Source organism: Acanthopagrus latus, chromosome 7, assembly GCF_904848185.1.
Source record: "Acanthopagrus latus isolate v.2019 chromosome 7, fAcaLat1.1, whole genome shotgun sequence".
Classification (NCBI taxonomy): Eukaryota; Metazoa; Chordata; class Actinopteri; order Spariformes; family Sparidae; genus Acanthopagrus; species Acanthopagrus latus.
The window spans coordinates 19,579,808-19,595,793 of NC_051045.1; the positions used below are offsets into that span (position 1 = coordinate 19,579,808).

At 45.0% G+C, this 15,986-nt stretch overlaps 3 protein-coding genes across 5 annotated transcripts in view; all 3 read right to left on the bottom strand.

The window, feature by feature from the left end:
* acot7 (acyl-CoA thioesterase 7) overlaps nucleotides 1-921 on the bottom strand; it is a 56,616-nt gene extending 55,695 nt beyond the window's left edge. The window contains exon 1 of one of the 2 annotated variants that reach the window (XM_037105097.1): nucleotides 351-921. In XM_037105097.1, the coding sequence (XP_036960992.1) occupies nucleotides 351-400 (50 nt within the window). In that variant the 5' untranslated portion in view covers nucleotides 401-921. The remainder of the gene's footprint in view (nucleotides 1-350) is intronic. The other variant, XM_037105098.1, reaches the window with a different exon arrangement.
* Nucleotides 749-2,662, bottom strand: LOC119023570 (transcription factor HES-2-like). Its single transcript, XM_037105622.1, has 5 exons — nucleotides 2,585-2,662; nucleotides 2,386-2,481; nucleotides 2,179-2,266; nucleotides 1,831-2,061; nucleotides 749-873 (listed from the first exon to the last, which is right to left on the bottom strand). Exons 1-5 carry the CDS (start codon nucleotides 2,660-2,662, stop codon nucleotides 749-751), a joined length of 618 nt encoding a protein of 205 aa, XP_036961517.1.
* Nucleotides 2,663-12,869: 10,207 nt separating this feature from the next.
* Nucleotides 12,870-15,323, bottom strand: LOC119023104 (transcription factor HES-2-like). Of its 2 annotated transcripts, XM_037104771.1 has the most exons (4): nucleotides 14,982-15,323; nucleotides 14,074-14,426; nucleotides 13,774-13,957; nucleotides 12,870-13,669 (listed from the first exon to the last, which is right to left on the bottom strand). In XM_037104771.1, the coding sequence occupies exons 2-4, from the start codon at nucleotides 14,161-14,163 to the stop codon at nucleotides 13,338-13,340; spliced, it is 606 nt and encodes a 201-aa protein (XP_036960666.1). In that variant the 5' UTR covers nucleotides 14,164-14,426; nucleotides 14,982-15,323; the 3' UTR covers nucleotides 12,870-13,337. The 2 variants fall into 2 exon arrangements, with proteins under 2 accessions (XP_036960666.1, XP_036960665.1); XM_037104770.1 differs by having other exon boundaries at nucleotides 14,074-15,323.
* Nucleotides 15,324-15,986: the final 663 nt, after the last annotated feature.

The window sequence follows — 15,986 nt, forward strand, 5'->3', positions numbered from 1 at the left end:
GACCGTGTCCTCCCGGTGCTAACCGTGCTGAGGTCATCACAGACAACATGCGACACGGACGGTCTCTGCGCCTCCGCCGGCAGCCCACAGGCTGAATGCCCTGAAAACACGTCGTTTAATTCGTCAGACCCCAGCCGAAATGAAACACGGTGGGCCGCCGGCAGGACACGGCAGCACCCTGCGTCTTTTAAGAGGACAGGAGGCGGATTATCTGGGTTATCGTCCCTGGAGCGGCGGCGCCGGTAGCCGCGCTCGCTTCCCGTCACGCGTCCATCAACAGCAGGTGATTAGCTCGAGAAGGCTGCTCACACATGTGCTAAAGTGTCCCGACGGACGGACAGACGTCCTACCTGCATAACTGGAGGGAGGATGCTGCCTCGCGGGCCTCCGGTGCCGACATGGTGACGGTGGTGGTGATGGTGGTGATGAAGGTGGTGAGGTCTCGGGCTCTGTCGGTCTCGTGTTGCGGCGAGATTTCTGTGTGATGTGAGCGGGAAGCGGGCTCCTCCGGTGTCCGCCGGCTGCTCCTCCGGTCACTGTCTGCCTGACAAATGACTCATGTGGAGGCAAAAGTACTCCACGGAAATGAATTGCAGCTGTTTGACGCTGTAATGAAGCTTAATCATCCAGAATATAGACACAACAAAAAAGAAAACACGGAGCTTTTGAGTTGAATCTTGAATTATTCACTCGAAGTGGTTTTAAACCGGATCGACTCGTGTTACGAGATGAGATGTGGTGAGCGGTGTCAGTACCCACACCCGCCGGAGGGGGGCAGCAGAGACCGCGTGTCCTCCAGCACGCTGCACAGCAGTGCAGTACTGCATGCGGCCTGATGTGGGCGCGTTTGACCGCAACATCCATCCCTGTGGTCTAAGAACCAACAGTTTTGACTGGACAGACGCGTCACACAGGCCTCTGCTCATTAAACACACAGCTGTCTCTGCTTGTAAGGAAACATGACACCAGGCTGTCCAGGTTCAGCTCACTCTGCTGAAGCTCCCTTTGTTTATCATGCTCCTGTTTTTGGAGGGATTCATCCTTAAATTATCGTTTGTTGCCTCTCATTGATCTGAACGCACACTATATATCTTGTGATGAGCTCTATTCTTTGTGTGACCTGAATGCAACACACATTCAGTTTGTCCCTGTGCGTCATTAAAGTGTAGACCAGTGCTGTTACAAAAGAAGAGGAAAAGACAATATTTCACCACGATATCGCAGTTTTATTTATGGTTTTTTTTTTGTTTTGTTTTTTTATACATAACATATATACAACATTTGCTGTAAATAGCAAAAATGAAACACATCCCAACAGAGATACTCTCAGTGACATTCAATATGTCTACATAGATCATCTGCACAGACTCACACTGAAGTCTATTGTGCAGATTCATACGAACTGACCCTTTGGGTCTTACAGGGCTGTTTCAATAGCCCTTAATCATTTAATCCGTAACGAGGACCAAATATTTAACGTATACATACATGCAGATTTAAAAGAAACAGGCTACGACCGTCTAAACTTGTCAGCTTATACAGGACAACAGACTCGCGCGCGAAACGGAAGTATATAATACTCAACCAATACGATTTATCGATGAATTCTGGAAGATCATCAACGGAGACGAGGCGGTGAATCACTCTGCGTATTTACAAGTGACGCTATATCAACATGTTTTTTCCTACATATGAAACACTTTGCAGTCTTTTCACGGAGCTGAACTGTAGAAATCTACCAGGGTCTCCACATGGCCGCGCTGACAGGCTGCGGGCCTGGCTGCGCTCTGATGGGAGCCACTGCGCTGCTGCTGCTGCTGCGGGACTGGCTCTCCAGTCTGCAGCTGAAGCTGGATTTGAGGCTCAGGAGTCTCTGTTGGATCTGAGGGAGAGTCCTGGAGCTCTGAGCGCAGCAGTTCAGGCAGGTCGGGGTGACGGTGGCGGACATGGACTGCTGGACGAAGTCGTTGACCCGCTGGCACGCGTCCTGATCCAGGCTCGTTTTGGGAAGCAGAGCGGAGACGCGCTGGAGGCAGGCTTTGTAGCCTTCCTTGTAACTGTCTGCGGAGTCTGAGAAGAGAGTGGAATGTTAGTTTCGTCGTTTTAAAAGTAACAAGAATCAACTGCATATATTTATATTACAATGAAGGTTTTTAAACCAGCAGAACCAGAACTCACTTTTAGTGTTAACAGGGGGAATGTCGCCGAGGAACCTCACAGTCATTTCCAGGATGTCTGCTTTCTCAAGCTTGGAGTAGCGAGTCTTCTGGAGAAAATAATAAAAAAAAAAAAGAAAATGTTAATCATACAAGCCTCAACATCGCCTTGACTTAACATGTGTGAAAAGTGTTTCTTGTTTGTATTTAAATGTATAAAATAACTTACATCTCTGCCTGTGAGGGGAAGGATGAGGTTTTTCAAATGGTTCAGGCTGTCGTTGATACGAGCGCGCCTTCTTTTTTCCATCAGTGGTTTCATAGTCTGAAAAGAACAGAAAACATTTAGTATTCATACATCACATTCAATGTAAAACATCCGAGCTTTTCTGTAAGATACTGAGGTAAAATTCAGAGGCTTCGCTTACCTTTCTGAGCTCAAGAGCCTCTTTTCTTTTGGCCACAGTCAGCCGTGGAGAAAAGGACGGGAGAGCTTCATAGGTCATGTTTGGAGACATTTTCAGCGTTTTCCTTGTGCCAGAGGAGCGTCCAGAGCAGGAGCTGGTGAAGATGTGTCTCTAACGGCCGAGGGCTGCGGTATTTATCCAGGTCCGTGGCGTCGGTTCCCGTGCGTCACGGGTACGCCCCCAAGCCATCGCCATACGATTTGGAGCGGCCACGTATGCGATGAAAACAACACAAAACCATCAAATATAGCAAGATAACCATCTGTCTTCTTCTCTAATCCATGCGTGACAACTGCGGTGCGTGTCTGCGTTATGATCCATCGACCAAATCAAACAAAACCTGCGTCAAGAAGCTGAGGGGATGTGTGCGTAAAGATGCTTCAAGTTTGGACGCACCGGGAGCCCGTTCACCAAACACTGATTCTGCAAACTCTTCAAATTACACATTAGTAAATATACAGTAGTAAATAGTACACAACCAGGTTCATTATTTCATAAAAAGTAGACGGAATGAGTTGTTTGTAAAACATATATACACTCAGTTCTGGTGCGTAATTACGCAAAGCAGTATTTTGTTCTTTTATCGAATGTGTGTTGTACAAAAACCTGCAGTGGAGCGTTAAAGGCGCTTCAAAGCTTTTATATATCTGTGTTCTAACTATTAAACAAAGCAGACAACGGAAAAAATACATGTATTCTCCGCAGCATCAATTTTGTCAGTTTGCATTAATAAGATTCGTTTGCCTGCTGGGGTTCCTGTTACTGATCGACTCTGAGGTTTTACTGTGTTTTATTATATGTTTTTAAGTTTGATTGGATATCTTTTAAATTAAACACTTAAGTAAATATATGCGCACTTGGAACAACAGGGTGCAGTACATGCAACACTGGCATAGGGGTCAGGCTTGCGTGTATGGAAAAGTGTCCACAGAGACGCAGACTCTCCAATCTCATACCCAAGCCACGCTACTTTCAAATAACATCTGCTCTTAGATTTTGACAACAATAGTTTTGCATATGACGTTTTTTTATGGTGTCTCTGCCCGGGGGAGTCTCTATACCTGCAGGGTGCAGCCCGGTGCTGCCAACGCCTCACGCAGTGTGGTGGGGGCTGAAAAACAGAGGGTGGGTAGTGAGGGAGCGTGCACCTCAACCACAATAGCCTCCGTGAAATTTGAAATGAGACTGCGTTTGCATCAGCTGTTTTAAACGTTTAGACAATTTATTGTGGATATGGCGACTTGCTGTGCGTTATAACCAACCCTCGTGCCCTGCGAGGAGCGAATCAAACTTTAAATTGCAGCTTCGAGATGGTCAGATTTTAGATTTTTTTTAAAAAACTGGAGAGACATGACAACCCATCAAATGCCACTGCACTCAGGGGAACCACGCGCGCAGCACGCGCCACGGGGACCAGATGGCTGTCTGTTACCGAGCCTTCGACCCCACCAGCCTCCACCCACCGACCCCCCCCCCCCCCCACACACACACACACACACACACACTCCCCCTGCACCACAGCAGCATCCTGGCGGGCCAGCCTCCCTGCATCCATCTCTGCGTCCGTGCGCGCACGCTCACATACACACAAAACTGCGCCGCATGCGCTCACGCTCTTTCTTATTCTATAAACTTCACACGCACGACACATGATCTCCACGCAGTTTTGGCGTGGGTGCCCCATCTGCATGCTTCTTATGTCAGTGTCCAACCGAAACGAACCCCCGCCCCCCAACCCTGTTTGGAAACTCCGTCCTGCGATTGTCTCCTTCAGCTTGACTCTTGGATATTTTAGCGTCCAAGCTATCATGAGATGCTTGTTTATCAATACTGTAAAGTGATGACGAAACACAAAGCTCAATCTGTTGGTGGAGATGTGAGTGGTGTTTGTCTGGAGGAGCAGACCGCGTGACTCAGTCGAAAAAAAGGTTGTTTTTGGAAGCGCATTGCGTAAAACGGAAAACGCGCACTGGAAACCTTGGAAAAGCCTGCTGGTGGTTTTATTCGGACTTCCCAACAAAACCAACACAGAATTACGAATACAAGGTTGCAGGTTATATAAAGGCAGTCATGCAGACGCCTCGCAGAGGGATCCTGGACTCGTATAAGCTTTAAATGTGTTCCATCTCGCCCAGGCGCTTTGATTTGTCGCCTTTTTATGGCAAAATAGGATGTTGAAGTTTATACCAACTTATATGGAGTTCGAGGGGATTCATCTTCGACTATTAATAGAGAAAATATAGTCTGCGAAGGACTCCATCGTGCAGACACAGTCCTGTTGTGCTGCTTGAACAAAGCCAAGCGCTGCAGCCCTGAAGTGAGAGGCACACTTGCTGCACGCGCCCCTCACCGCCCCGCTGGGACGGAGGGGTGATGGAGGGGGGAGTAGATGAGGGAGATTGGGTGGGGTTGGGAGGGGGGAGGTACACTTCTCATACGTATTTTGCTCTTACGGTTAGAGTCCTCTTTTGTCTTTTCAAGCAAATTCGGCGTCGGTAACCCATCTGTGCCGGCCGGATAACAGGGAGCCTTTGTCTGAAAATGTTCCAACACTTCATGGGAATTAAGAGTCACACGCGGGCCGAGTTAGGGAGGGATGGAGGGATGGATGGATGGATGGATGGATGGGGGAGGAACAGCGAAACGGGACTCCACCTGACTTTTGCGCAGCATGGTGTGAGCTGGGAGAGAACAGGCGTCCTCTTTGTGCTTTTCTTTTTCTGAGTTTTTTTCTCAGACAAAAGAGAACACCACAATACTGTATGTTACACCATCAACAGATCTGAACTTGAAATGAAAGAGCGCGTTGGGTGTGGTGGAAATTTCTGTCAATAAAAGAGTAAGTCAGATCTGTCTTTTCTGTAAGTTTAATCCAACCATCTGCAGATGGACCCACCACGCAGCCAAATTCATGAGCCGAGTGATGTTCTTTTTTCTTCTCAGTATTCGCATGTGATGAAAGAGTGAACTCCACAAACCAGCCTGATCTGCTCTTGTGGGAGTAAAACAAGTCACATTAAGAAAATGTCTATGTAGATGTTTTATCATGTGAATATCATCTGCAGTCTTTTCTCTGACTCACCGGTTGTGGCAGAGGACCATGTCAAAACTGTCCTGATACTTGCATTCATGGACATTCAGTCATTTGTATTCATATAGACAGAATTATTGCTTCTCCCCGATGTTACAAGTATTTATTCTGCTAAAAAAAATAAAACAGAATTCACAGATTTGACTGTTTTATGACATTTCTGTCATAACGAAATGAAAATCTTAAGTTTATCAGACAAGAAATGAGTGTACAAACATATGCACACCAAAGAGATCAACAACTGCCCAGAAACATCCGCTGAACAAAGCTTTCAGCACGTCAGAAGTAATCTGTGGCTTGTGCTGACTGCAGACCATCAAACTCATCCAGTCTTTCAACGAATAAGATTTAGAATGGAGTAAAAGAGCACACTTTATCGTTATGGAGTCATGGGTTATCTCCATTGTCAGAGCAGCAAAGACTTTTCATCCATTCCGATGAGAATACATTTTCTCCAGTTTGCTGTAACTGAAGGGGCTCTTTGTGTCTTTCTGTACCAGCTGGACTTGGAGGTATCCCACCTGTCGTGAAATCTGTTACCACCTCATCAGAACAGAAAAGATTCCACCTTGTGGCGCTCCATATAGACCACCTGGACACAATGCAGTTTTTCGACAGAGTTTAAGATTTTATTTCTGTCCTTGTTACTCATTCTGATGAAATCCCCAACCAATCAACAAGGCCCTCGACCCTCTAGTACAGAAGTCTGAGTTAGGTTTTCTGGTGCTTCTTGATACTGACAGTTTCACTCAGTTTTTAGACGACCCTCGTCACTCAGTCCATTCTCACTTTCACATGTCCGCCTGTCCAACACCGTCGTCAGAATACATGTTGGCAATATACTTTTCTGTAAACCACAGATATGTTGAAACTTTACTCTTCTTTAGGTTGCAACTCTGCATCTCTAATATGTTCAGTTTTAGATTTTGGTTGTGCTTGTAGTGCTGTGCTTACACTCGGGTCAGGTTTAGGCACAAAAAACACAAACAAAGCTGCATTTTGTCCTGACAGGTCATCAAAAACATCTGCCATGTCTATCCATGGTGTTAGTTCAGTTTTTATTCAGTCTAAACCCTGAGTAGCTGATGTGTTTACTGCCTGCCACATTGGTCCATCAACTAGTCGCCTTTCATTGCATTTACAGGTGGCGGCTTTGGCTCAGAGGTAGAGCTGGCGTCTTGTTATCGGAGGGTTGCTGGTTCAATTCCCCTGGTCTGTATGTCATAGTGTCCTTGGGTAAGATGCTGAACCCCAAACTGCTCCTGATGTGCTGGTCGGGCATGTTCCATGGCATCCACCACCATCAGTGTATGAATGTATGAATTTCTGTAAGTTGCTTTGGACAAAAGCATCTGGTGAAAACTGCCAGTGACTTAAACACTGTTCTAGTCTCCAGTCTGCACTGGGGTCTACACCCTGCTTTACCGATGCAACAAGGGCTGAATTTATATTCATAGTCTCCTTCCTGATTGCTCATATCTGATACTTTGGGTCGGTGTCCAGCCCGACCCACCGAAGCATCAGTATTTGAAGTGTTGGGAATTAGACCCTTTAAGCAAACCTGAGAAAAAAAATGGTTCAAATGGTGTGAATCAAAACCGAAAGTTTTTCTACCGCTCATGTCAAAAGTTAGCATCAAATTACAAGCACGCTCTGTCCACAGTCCTGGTTGACTCTGTATTCAAACTTACTCTAAACAGATTAGATACTTGAGAAGTTCCTCATCTCCACCTACCTCTGTACAAATCCTCACTATTACATTAAAATGTTGAATCCCAGTGAGTCCAAACAGAATCTGAGACCATCTCAAGGCACACTGCCACCTCAACCCCAAACCAGTGAAGCTGTTCTAAGATCTTTGGCCATTTCTGGGGCCCACAATGCATCTTTCTTTTTTATTTGTTATGTATTTTACTTAAGAGGCCACTTTCAGATAGTTCATACACATCTGAAATTGCTTTTAATCTTTTCAGTCTGCCCTCTGGGCCTCTCACTCCTCTAAATAAAGTGGCCATCTTTTGCTCAGTATGTACCTCAGTGCTTCTGCGTGTTGGTGGATCTCAGTGCAGCGTTTGATGCCATTAATGCAGTGTGGGGGAGGGGTGGGCGGGGGTAGCAGAAGGTGAATCAACACCAAACTCGACAACATCAGGACAACGACAAGATGATATGATGAGGCATATCAGGGTGTCGGCTGAGTGGGAGGGCTCGAAAGTACTGACGTTTACAAAAGGTGGGCCCTGCAGAGAAAGTTGGGGAACCATTGCCAAAGTCCATCTATTAAGACTCCTACTTATCGTCTGTGTGTTAGTTTTTTCAAAAACCAAGCATAATGCCTCCCCCCTTGTGTCTCGGTCTCTCCCTCTCTGTGTTTGTTTCCTTTCTCCTCTCAGTGTCACTGGACGGCTTTAGTCTTGCTTCCTCAGTGTTTGTGTGTTCCCCTTTTGAGGTCTCCATGTTGGCTAGATGGTTATGTAGCTCAGGTTCTGTTCTGATCTGTTTGGCGACACCTGAAGTAACTTAACATCCTCCTGGATCCCTATTCTTCATACAGATTCTATTATCTATCCCCAGTTCAGTCATCCTGATTGCTGATGCTGTAATTTTACTATATTGGTTATTTTATTTACTTTTATTTATCACCTTTTTTTCCCTGTTCGAGGGGCTCTATGGAGAGTTTTTCCTTCTCTCACTCCACTGTCTGATGTACATGGTGTTGCATACTATGCAGATTATAAAGCTCCTTTAGACAAATTTTGATATGTGAAACTGGGTAATACAAATTAAATCAATTTGACCTGACATGGTATAAACTAATGGTCAGAACTGAAGCCTCAGTGTAGGATTTTCCATCTCTATAGTGTGGATCAAGCTCCAAAATCACTGGATCCTACAATTTCCATCATGCAACTCAATAGCATCTTTCATTAGACCCTCCCCCCCAAGCCCATGTTTAACAGCTGCAAAAGCGTGGCTGGTATTGTTTTCACCTTTTAAGCCTGTGGCTGGTGCTTGTGTGTGTGTGTGTGTGTGTGTGTGTGTGTGTGTGTGTGTGTGTGTGTGTGTGTGTGTGTGTGTGTGTGTGTGTGTGTGTGTGTGTGTGTGTGCGTATGTGTGTGTGTGCGTATGTGGTCCTGAAGACACCTATCATAGAAGAACTATCTCATAAGTGGTATCAGACAGGTAGGCACTGGCAGGTGTTTTCACGTCTGTCTGTCATGATAACGTCACAGTCGTGCAAGATGCGATCACAAAACTTTTCATAGTAGTTGAGATGAAACAAAGGCTGAGATCGCAGAGGGCTGTGGTCCAAGCAAGGGGGAATAAAAGTAGGGAGGAAGGAAGCTGGTCCACATTTGTTCCCATGCAGTCACCACCCTGACCTCGTTTGGACCTCCACACCCTCACATGCTACTTAAAGGATGCACTGTTTGCTGCACTGCCATTGGATGAAATTGGGCAGAAAATCTAAATGTAATAAGGAGGGGGCTCCTTCAAGACATGATGTGCATAGATAATGATACATATAATGACCTGATGAAGCCAGAAGTGGGTCACCCAACAGCAAACAATGTGGAATGTCGAATGCATCGTTTCACGCACAATTAGTCCTCTTTTCTTCAGTTTGTAGACAAAATATCTTTCTTAGCAAGTGGTCGGGCCTTGTTACACCTTTTTATTGGTTCTACATTAATGTATGCTACTTGTAATAATCCTTGTTATACCTGATTATTCTCTACAGTACTTTACTGATTAATTATAGATCTGTTTTATGTTCTGCAATCTCTAGATTTGATGTTCTATGTAGTGGGTCAGAGCACTTTTGTAAGAGATACCTAGTCTCAGTGAAGCCCTTTCCTTGTTAAATAAAGATACATTTAGATGCCAGGTTCTTAGGTACACCTTGCTAAAATGAACCCAGTCTAGTTCAAAAGTCCTGCAACAAGTTCCATCGTCTGGAAGATGAAATGATTCAGCTTTTGTTGAAGCCGTTTTAAAGAGGTTGGCACCACACGGGGATGTGCTTCTTCTTTGTCCACCGTGTTAATATCAATGGCATTAAGCACCACACATAACTTCAGTTGAATCAACACCTCTCTAGAAATATTTTTGATTAAGATAGAACAGAACATTGTGCTGCTTTTGTAATAGGTGGCACCAGTTTTGGCTCGGTGTACCTAACAAACCGGCAGCTGAGTGTGTATGATATTGGCGTTCATGCTTTTGTTTGAAGCGACTCAAAATAGGTCCAATATGAGTCCATAGGAATAAGGAACATTAAAAACTTCAAGGATACAGTATGTTCACATTATCTCTGAGTCTTAAAAGACGTTTTATAACTTAAAATATATGCATTAAAGAACCATTTGTGTGGTTTAGGATTGTTGCCTGTCCTCTTACTTTATTACTGACATCTTTCCAGAGAAAGTCTTCTGGAGCCACTGGTTTCAGCTCATCCTGGAGAGACAAGCTTGTGAGATATTTCCTAATATCTGATATCTCCTCACTATTGTTGACCCATTAAACAACTCTCCAACATCCAAAATGTTCTGTGTGTTATTCATACAGTAATTAATACAGCGCATAAACAACCAAAGTGTCCATGAGACCCTGCTCTCAGCCTCATACAGGAGAAGGATGTCAAGATTTGGGCATACGTCTCAAACATGTCTCAGGCCTACGAGTTGATTACATAACAAAAGTATTAAGATGAATACAAGTAATGACTGCCTGTGAACATAGAATATGAAGATTGAAGTGTTCAGATCCCCCCACTTTTTCACATTTTGTTGTGTTTGATATGCCTTGTGCTAAAATTGTAAAATGCATCTTTTCCCCTCACCAATCCACACTCAATACACCATAATGGCAAAGCTGAAACAGAATTTTACAAATGCGTAGAAATCAATTAGAAAGGAAAAACTGAAATGTCACATTGACACAAGTACTCGGACCCTTTACTGAGTATTTAGTTGAAGCACCATTGGCAGCAATTACAGCATCGAGTCTTCTTTGGTATGACGCGACAAGCTTTGCACACCTGGATTTGGGGATTTTCTGCCATTCTTCTCTGCACATCCTTTCAAGCTTCTTCAGGTTGGGTGGGGACTGTCGATGGACTGCCATTTTCAGGTCTCTCCAGAGGTGACTGGGAATGAGTTCAAGTCAGGGCTCTGGCTGAGCCCCCAAAGGACATTCACAGAGTCATCGCTAAGCTACTCCTGCACTGTTTGGCTGTGTGTATATGGTCACTGTCCTGTTGAAAGGTGAACCTTCGGCCCAGACTGAGGTCCTGAGTGCTCCGTACTAGGTCTTTATTATGGATTTCTCTGTGCAATGCACCTTTCAGCTCTCCCTCGTCCCCCAGTCACTGCCACTGAAAAACACCCACAAAGCACGATGCTGCCACCACCATGCTTCAACGCCGGGATGGTACTGGGCAGGTGATGAGTGGTGCTGGGTTTCCTCCAGACATGAGGCTTAAAAAATGAGGCCAAATAGTTCAATCTTGGTTTCATCGGATCAGAGAATCCTCCTTTTTTTTTTTTGCAAACTCCATGCGGGCTTTCATCTGTCTTTCAGTGAGGAGAGGCAGCCATCTGGCCACTCTGCCATAAAGCCCAGATCAGTTGAGTGTTGCAGTGATGGTTTTGTGTCTCCCATCTCCACACTGGATCTCTGCAGCTCAGTGAGAGCAACCAGTGGGTTCTTGGGCACCTCTCTTACCAAAGCCCTCCTTCCCCAATTACTCAGTTTAGCCAGGCGGCCAGCTCTAGGAGCAGTCCTGGTTGTTCCAAACATCTTCCATTTAAGAGGCCAGGGTGCTCTTGGGGACTTTTTATGCGGCAGATTTGTTTTTGTAGCCTTTCCCGGGTCTGTGTCTCGACACAATCCTGCCTATGAGCTCTGCAGGATGCTCCTTCCACTTCATGACTTGGTTTTTGCTTTAAAATGCATCGTCAGCCTCGAGACCTTAGACCGAGGTGTGTGCCTTTCCAAATCATGTCCAGTTAACTGAATTTAGCACAGGTGGACTCCAGTCAAGGTGGAGAAACATCTCAACGATGATCAAGAGAAGTGGGAGGCACCTGAGCCACATTTCAAGCAAAGTGTCTGAATATTTATGTCAGTATTATATTTCAGTTTCTCCTTGTTGATAAACTTGCAAAATATTCTAAAATTCTATTTGCTATTTACTTTGTCATTATGGTGTATTGAGTGTAGATTGATGAGGGGAAAAAAATAGTTCAAACTGAATACTCTCTGAATACACTGTAGATACCTTTACAGTGTATTATAGGGCAGGAGTTGTAAGCCTCGGCACTTCTTTATGATGTCTTACAATAAATCCATGTAGTGTTTTGCATGTAATAAATTATACTAAAATAATTGTTCAGAAAGTCAAGTGCAGGAATGGATCATTACTGTTCATTGTATTGTACCCGTTTAATACTGACATATTCATAATAACTGTGTGATTGTGCACAGCTCATTTCTGCTTCATGGAGAACAATCTTGATGTTCTGTTAAACCTTCTTTTATTCATGAACTCAGTGTGTGTATAAACGGTGCTCTAGACGCTTCTGAATGTGACTTATATGCAGCAAAGTCTAGAGGGAGAAGAAGTTTGTGCAAAAGAAGCTTCCATTGGAAAAATGCACCTACAGGCTGTATGATCATGTGCGAGTATAAAGAATAAAGACACTAGAGTACCAAATATATATACAAATGTTAGGATACTGAGAAGAGGCAGTCTTTCTACCAGTTCGCCTACACAGGTTTGTCATTGGCAAAATGATTGAGAAACATTCATTTGTGTGTTTTTGTGTTGTGTGTGTAATGTGTCGTTGTACTTCACAGCTGCAGTCACCTCAGAGTGTTTCCCATCACACAACCAGTCCACGACTTCTTCCCACCACTTTGGCGGCAACTGGAGAGGCGCCTCTCATCAGCAACAATGGAGCAGCTGCTCGTCAGCCTCTCTGGGCTCAGGCTGACCCCTGGCTTTATGCGTTTGCGCGCCTTTTTTTTTTTTTTTTTTTTTATTCCTTTCATGTCACTGAGATTCCTCTCAGGAAGACGTCTGGGTTTAATCGCAGACTTGAGACCACCATTAAAAAAAAAAAAAATCAAAGATCAAACAACACAGTCATATTCGTTGAGAGTATTTATTGAAAAGCTTTCGTCGATGACAAATATTTGAAATGTCACAAAACGTGTTGTTTTGTTTTTTTTCGTACATAATGTCAATGAATGGTAACAATCCTACTTAACACACAGTGTTTACAGACTATTCTTTTGCACAGACCAAAATACTTTTAAGTCCATCGTGCAAACCTCAAACAAAATAACCCTTGGGGTTTTACAAAAGTGTTGTCTACAACCCGTATCTCTGAAACCCCAAAGAGGATTGCATTTTTTTTAAAAAAAAAAACGTCCATAGACTTCAGTTTCTTTGAGATCTGTGCTCGTGTGCTCTCTGGCATTAAACGCAAAATGAGCTCAATTCATTCACAGCAACTCCAACAATTCTTAATAGCAATGACTACAGTTATTAGAATACAAACAGCATTAATATCGTCACAAAATACATAACACGCATGAGATAAATGTCCATCTAATCTACCAGGGTCTCCACATGGCCGCGCTGACAGGCTGCGGGCCTGGCTGCGCTCTGATGGGAGCCACTGCGCTGCTGCTGCTGCGGGACTGGCTCTCCAGTCTGCAGCTGAAGCTGGATTTGAGGCTCAGGAGTCTCTGTTGGATCTGAGGGAGAGTCCTGGAGCTCTGAGCGCAGCAGTTCAGGCAGGTCGGGGTGACGGTGGCGGACATGGACTGCTGGACGAAGTCGTTGACCCGCTGGCACGCGTCCTGATCCAGGCTCGTTTTGGGAAGCAGAGCGGAGACGCGCTGGAGGCAGGCTTTGTAGCCTTCCTTGTAACTGTCTGCGGAGTCTGGAGGGAGAAGAGGTTTGATCAGTGGGTTGCATTTTATAGCCGACAGCCTCAAATAATACAGTTTGGGAGATGCATGTCGTAGTTGCGGAGACGAATCTCACCTTTGACAGGAGAGGACGGGAGATCTCTGAGGAAGCGGACGGTCATTTCCAGAATGTCAGCTTTCTCCAGCTTGGAGTAGCGTGCGTTGTCTTTGCCAACCAGAGGAAGAATCAGGCTTTTCAAGTGACTGAGACTGTCGTTGATACGAGCACGTCTTCTCTTCTCTAGCAAGGGTTTGAGAGTCTGGGGGGAAAAAGTGATGAAAAAACGTTAATCAGCTGTACTTTAGAAGAGTCAAATCAGAAAACATTTCAAAGTGGAATAAACAGCTGCAGTTTCTGTCAGTTTCCTTCTCTTACCTTTCTCAGTTCGTTGGCCTGTTTTCTCTGGGCCACGGTGGACCTGGCAGTGAGAGGCTGGCTGGCCTCGGTAGTGATGCTGGGACTCATGTCGTTTGCTGCTTGTTGCTGTGCTTTTTGGAAGGGAGGTACTTGCTCCTGGAGCGGCTGAGCTCGAGTGTGCCGCAGACCTGGAGAGCCTCCTATTTATGTGGGTCCGGCGCGTCAGAGGGGAGGGGACACAAGCCACCGTGCTGGGGGCGTTGACACAAGGGGGGCGATGCCTCTGGGACCTGAGCGGAGCTCTTGTCTGGACCATCTGGTCCCTTTGGGCCCCTGCGTCTACCGCTGGTATGTGGAGTTTCGTGCTGATGCTGCGCTTTATTGCGTTTAAAATGTAACACTTTAACGTTCGTCCAAGATCGGATTACGCACAGGAGACATACAACGATGCTGTTCTCTCTCACATATAGGCTGTATCAGATAGCTGATCCTTTGTCATTTTTCTATGAAAAGAAGTCCTTCCTTTTCTCCTGACTTTTGTTTATCACATTTATAAACTCTCTTTTTATTGTCCTATTCATTTGTGCATCAGAAATCCCCCACAAATGATCAGCCAAATCCCCAAACGATCATTTAGTTTGTTGAGATAGTTGAAAGTTGCACCCTTATAAGTGAACAATGACAAACGTTGGATCAAAACGATTAAACAACAATAATAAATTCGTCATTTGTTGATGCCTGTGGAGTGGACTTGGCTTCCCGCCACAACAACAGCAGCACAGAGCCAGATGAGTGATCCTGAGGTGACAGGACTAATCTATTCCTACAATTAATAAACCAGATACCCAAGCCACGCCATGTATGGATTAACATCTGCTTGTGGAGCCTCAGCAGCTTGTTTCCAATACCAACAACACGGTGTTTACCTGGAGCAGAAGGGGGAGGAGACTGCTCGACAACCTGCAGCACAAGCAGAGATGAATCAGAGATGCGTCCGTGGAGCACCAACATGTATGAGTGTTTTTTGTTTGTTTGTTTGTTTGTTTTTTTGCGCTGAGAAGAGAAACGAGTCTTCTTTAACACTGCACGACACACGATGAGGAACAGGCCTGTTATTCATTAAAGACTGGAGCTCCTCTGATGTGATACTGCCTTAAAATTGTAAAGGCTGAGCGCATTTTGAAATATAACCGTGTAGATCTCTTAAGCTGTACATTATAAAATCGACACGTTTTGTTCGAAGATCACGGCAGAGTTTCAGTCTCTGCTGCAGGCCACCAAACAGTTCAGTGAGCTGCCAGTGGGATTCACGCGTTCGGCACGCGCCACAACCGCGCAACAGATGGGCCCCCACCTTCCCCTCCCCCCCCTCCCTCCATCTCCTCTCCCGTCCCTGTCCCCCTCCCCCTCCTCCACCCCCCCTCCTCTGTTTCCCACTGTCGCAGCGCTCCTCTGCTGCTCCCATCATCAGCATCGCGGCCCCTGCTCCACTTCTCGTGGCTCCTCACCATCGACGGTTTTGCCGTTTTGTTTTTGTTTTTTTTTTTCGTTTTTTTGGACGGAGGCTCGAGTCACAGCGCATAAACACAGTAGTTAAGTTTTACAGAAATATTCAGTTTGTATTGTAAGCGACGCAAAAACGCAACTGCACAGCAAGTTCTAAGGGACATCAAATATAGCATTAATCTACTTTAAATTCTCGCTTTAATTAAAGATAATATGTAGTCTTATGTTTAGCACATATTTTTAAAACAAATTCAGTTATAGTTTTTTGCAGAAAACACTTTGCAGATATCTCAAAACGCAGGTTTTACGCACGGGGCTGTGCGTAAAGCTGGTGTTTACTGAAGCACTTGGGGTAGAACAAAGAGCGGGAACATGTTCAGCACAATAACATATAATTTCTTTAAGTTTATTTGTTTACATTTGGA

What these genes read in the sequence shown, in the direction of transcription:
- LOC119023570 (XM_037105622.1), bottom strand. Translation starts at nt 2,662, where the DNA reads ATGACCTATGAAGCTCTCCCGTCCTTTTCTCCACGGCTGACTGTGGCC. An exon ending in AGGCTCTTGAGCTCAGAAAG is followed by an intron (nt 2,482 to 2,584) that starts GTAAGCGAAGCC and finishes TGTTCTTTTCAG; the next exon opens with ACTATGAAACCACTGATGGA. An exon ending in TCCCCCTGTTAACACTAAAA is followed by an intron (nt 2,062 to 2,178) that starts GTGAGTTCTGGT and finishes CAGACTCCGCAG; the next exon opens with ACAGTTACAAGGAAGGCTAC.
- LOC119023104 (XM_037104771.1), bottom strand. Translation starts at nt 14,163, where the DNA reads ATGAGTCCCAGCATCACTACCGAGGCCAGCCAGCCTCTCACTGCCAGG. An exon ending in AGGCCAACGAACTGAGAAAG is followed by an intron (nt 13,958 to 14,073) that starts GTAAGAGAAGGA and finishes TTTTCCCCCCAG; the next exon opens with ACTCTCAAACCCTTGCTAGA. An exon ending in CCCGTCCTCTCCTGTCAAAG is followed by an intron (nt 13,670 to 13,773) that starts GTGAGATTCGTC and finishes TTCTCCCTCCAG; the next exon opens with ACTCCGCAGACAGTTACAAG.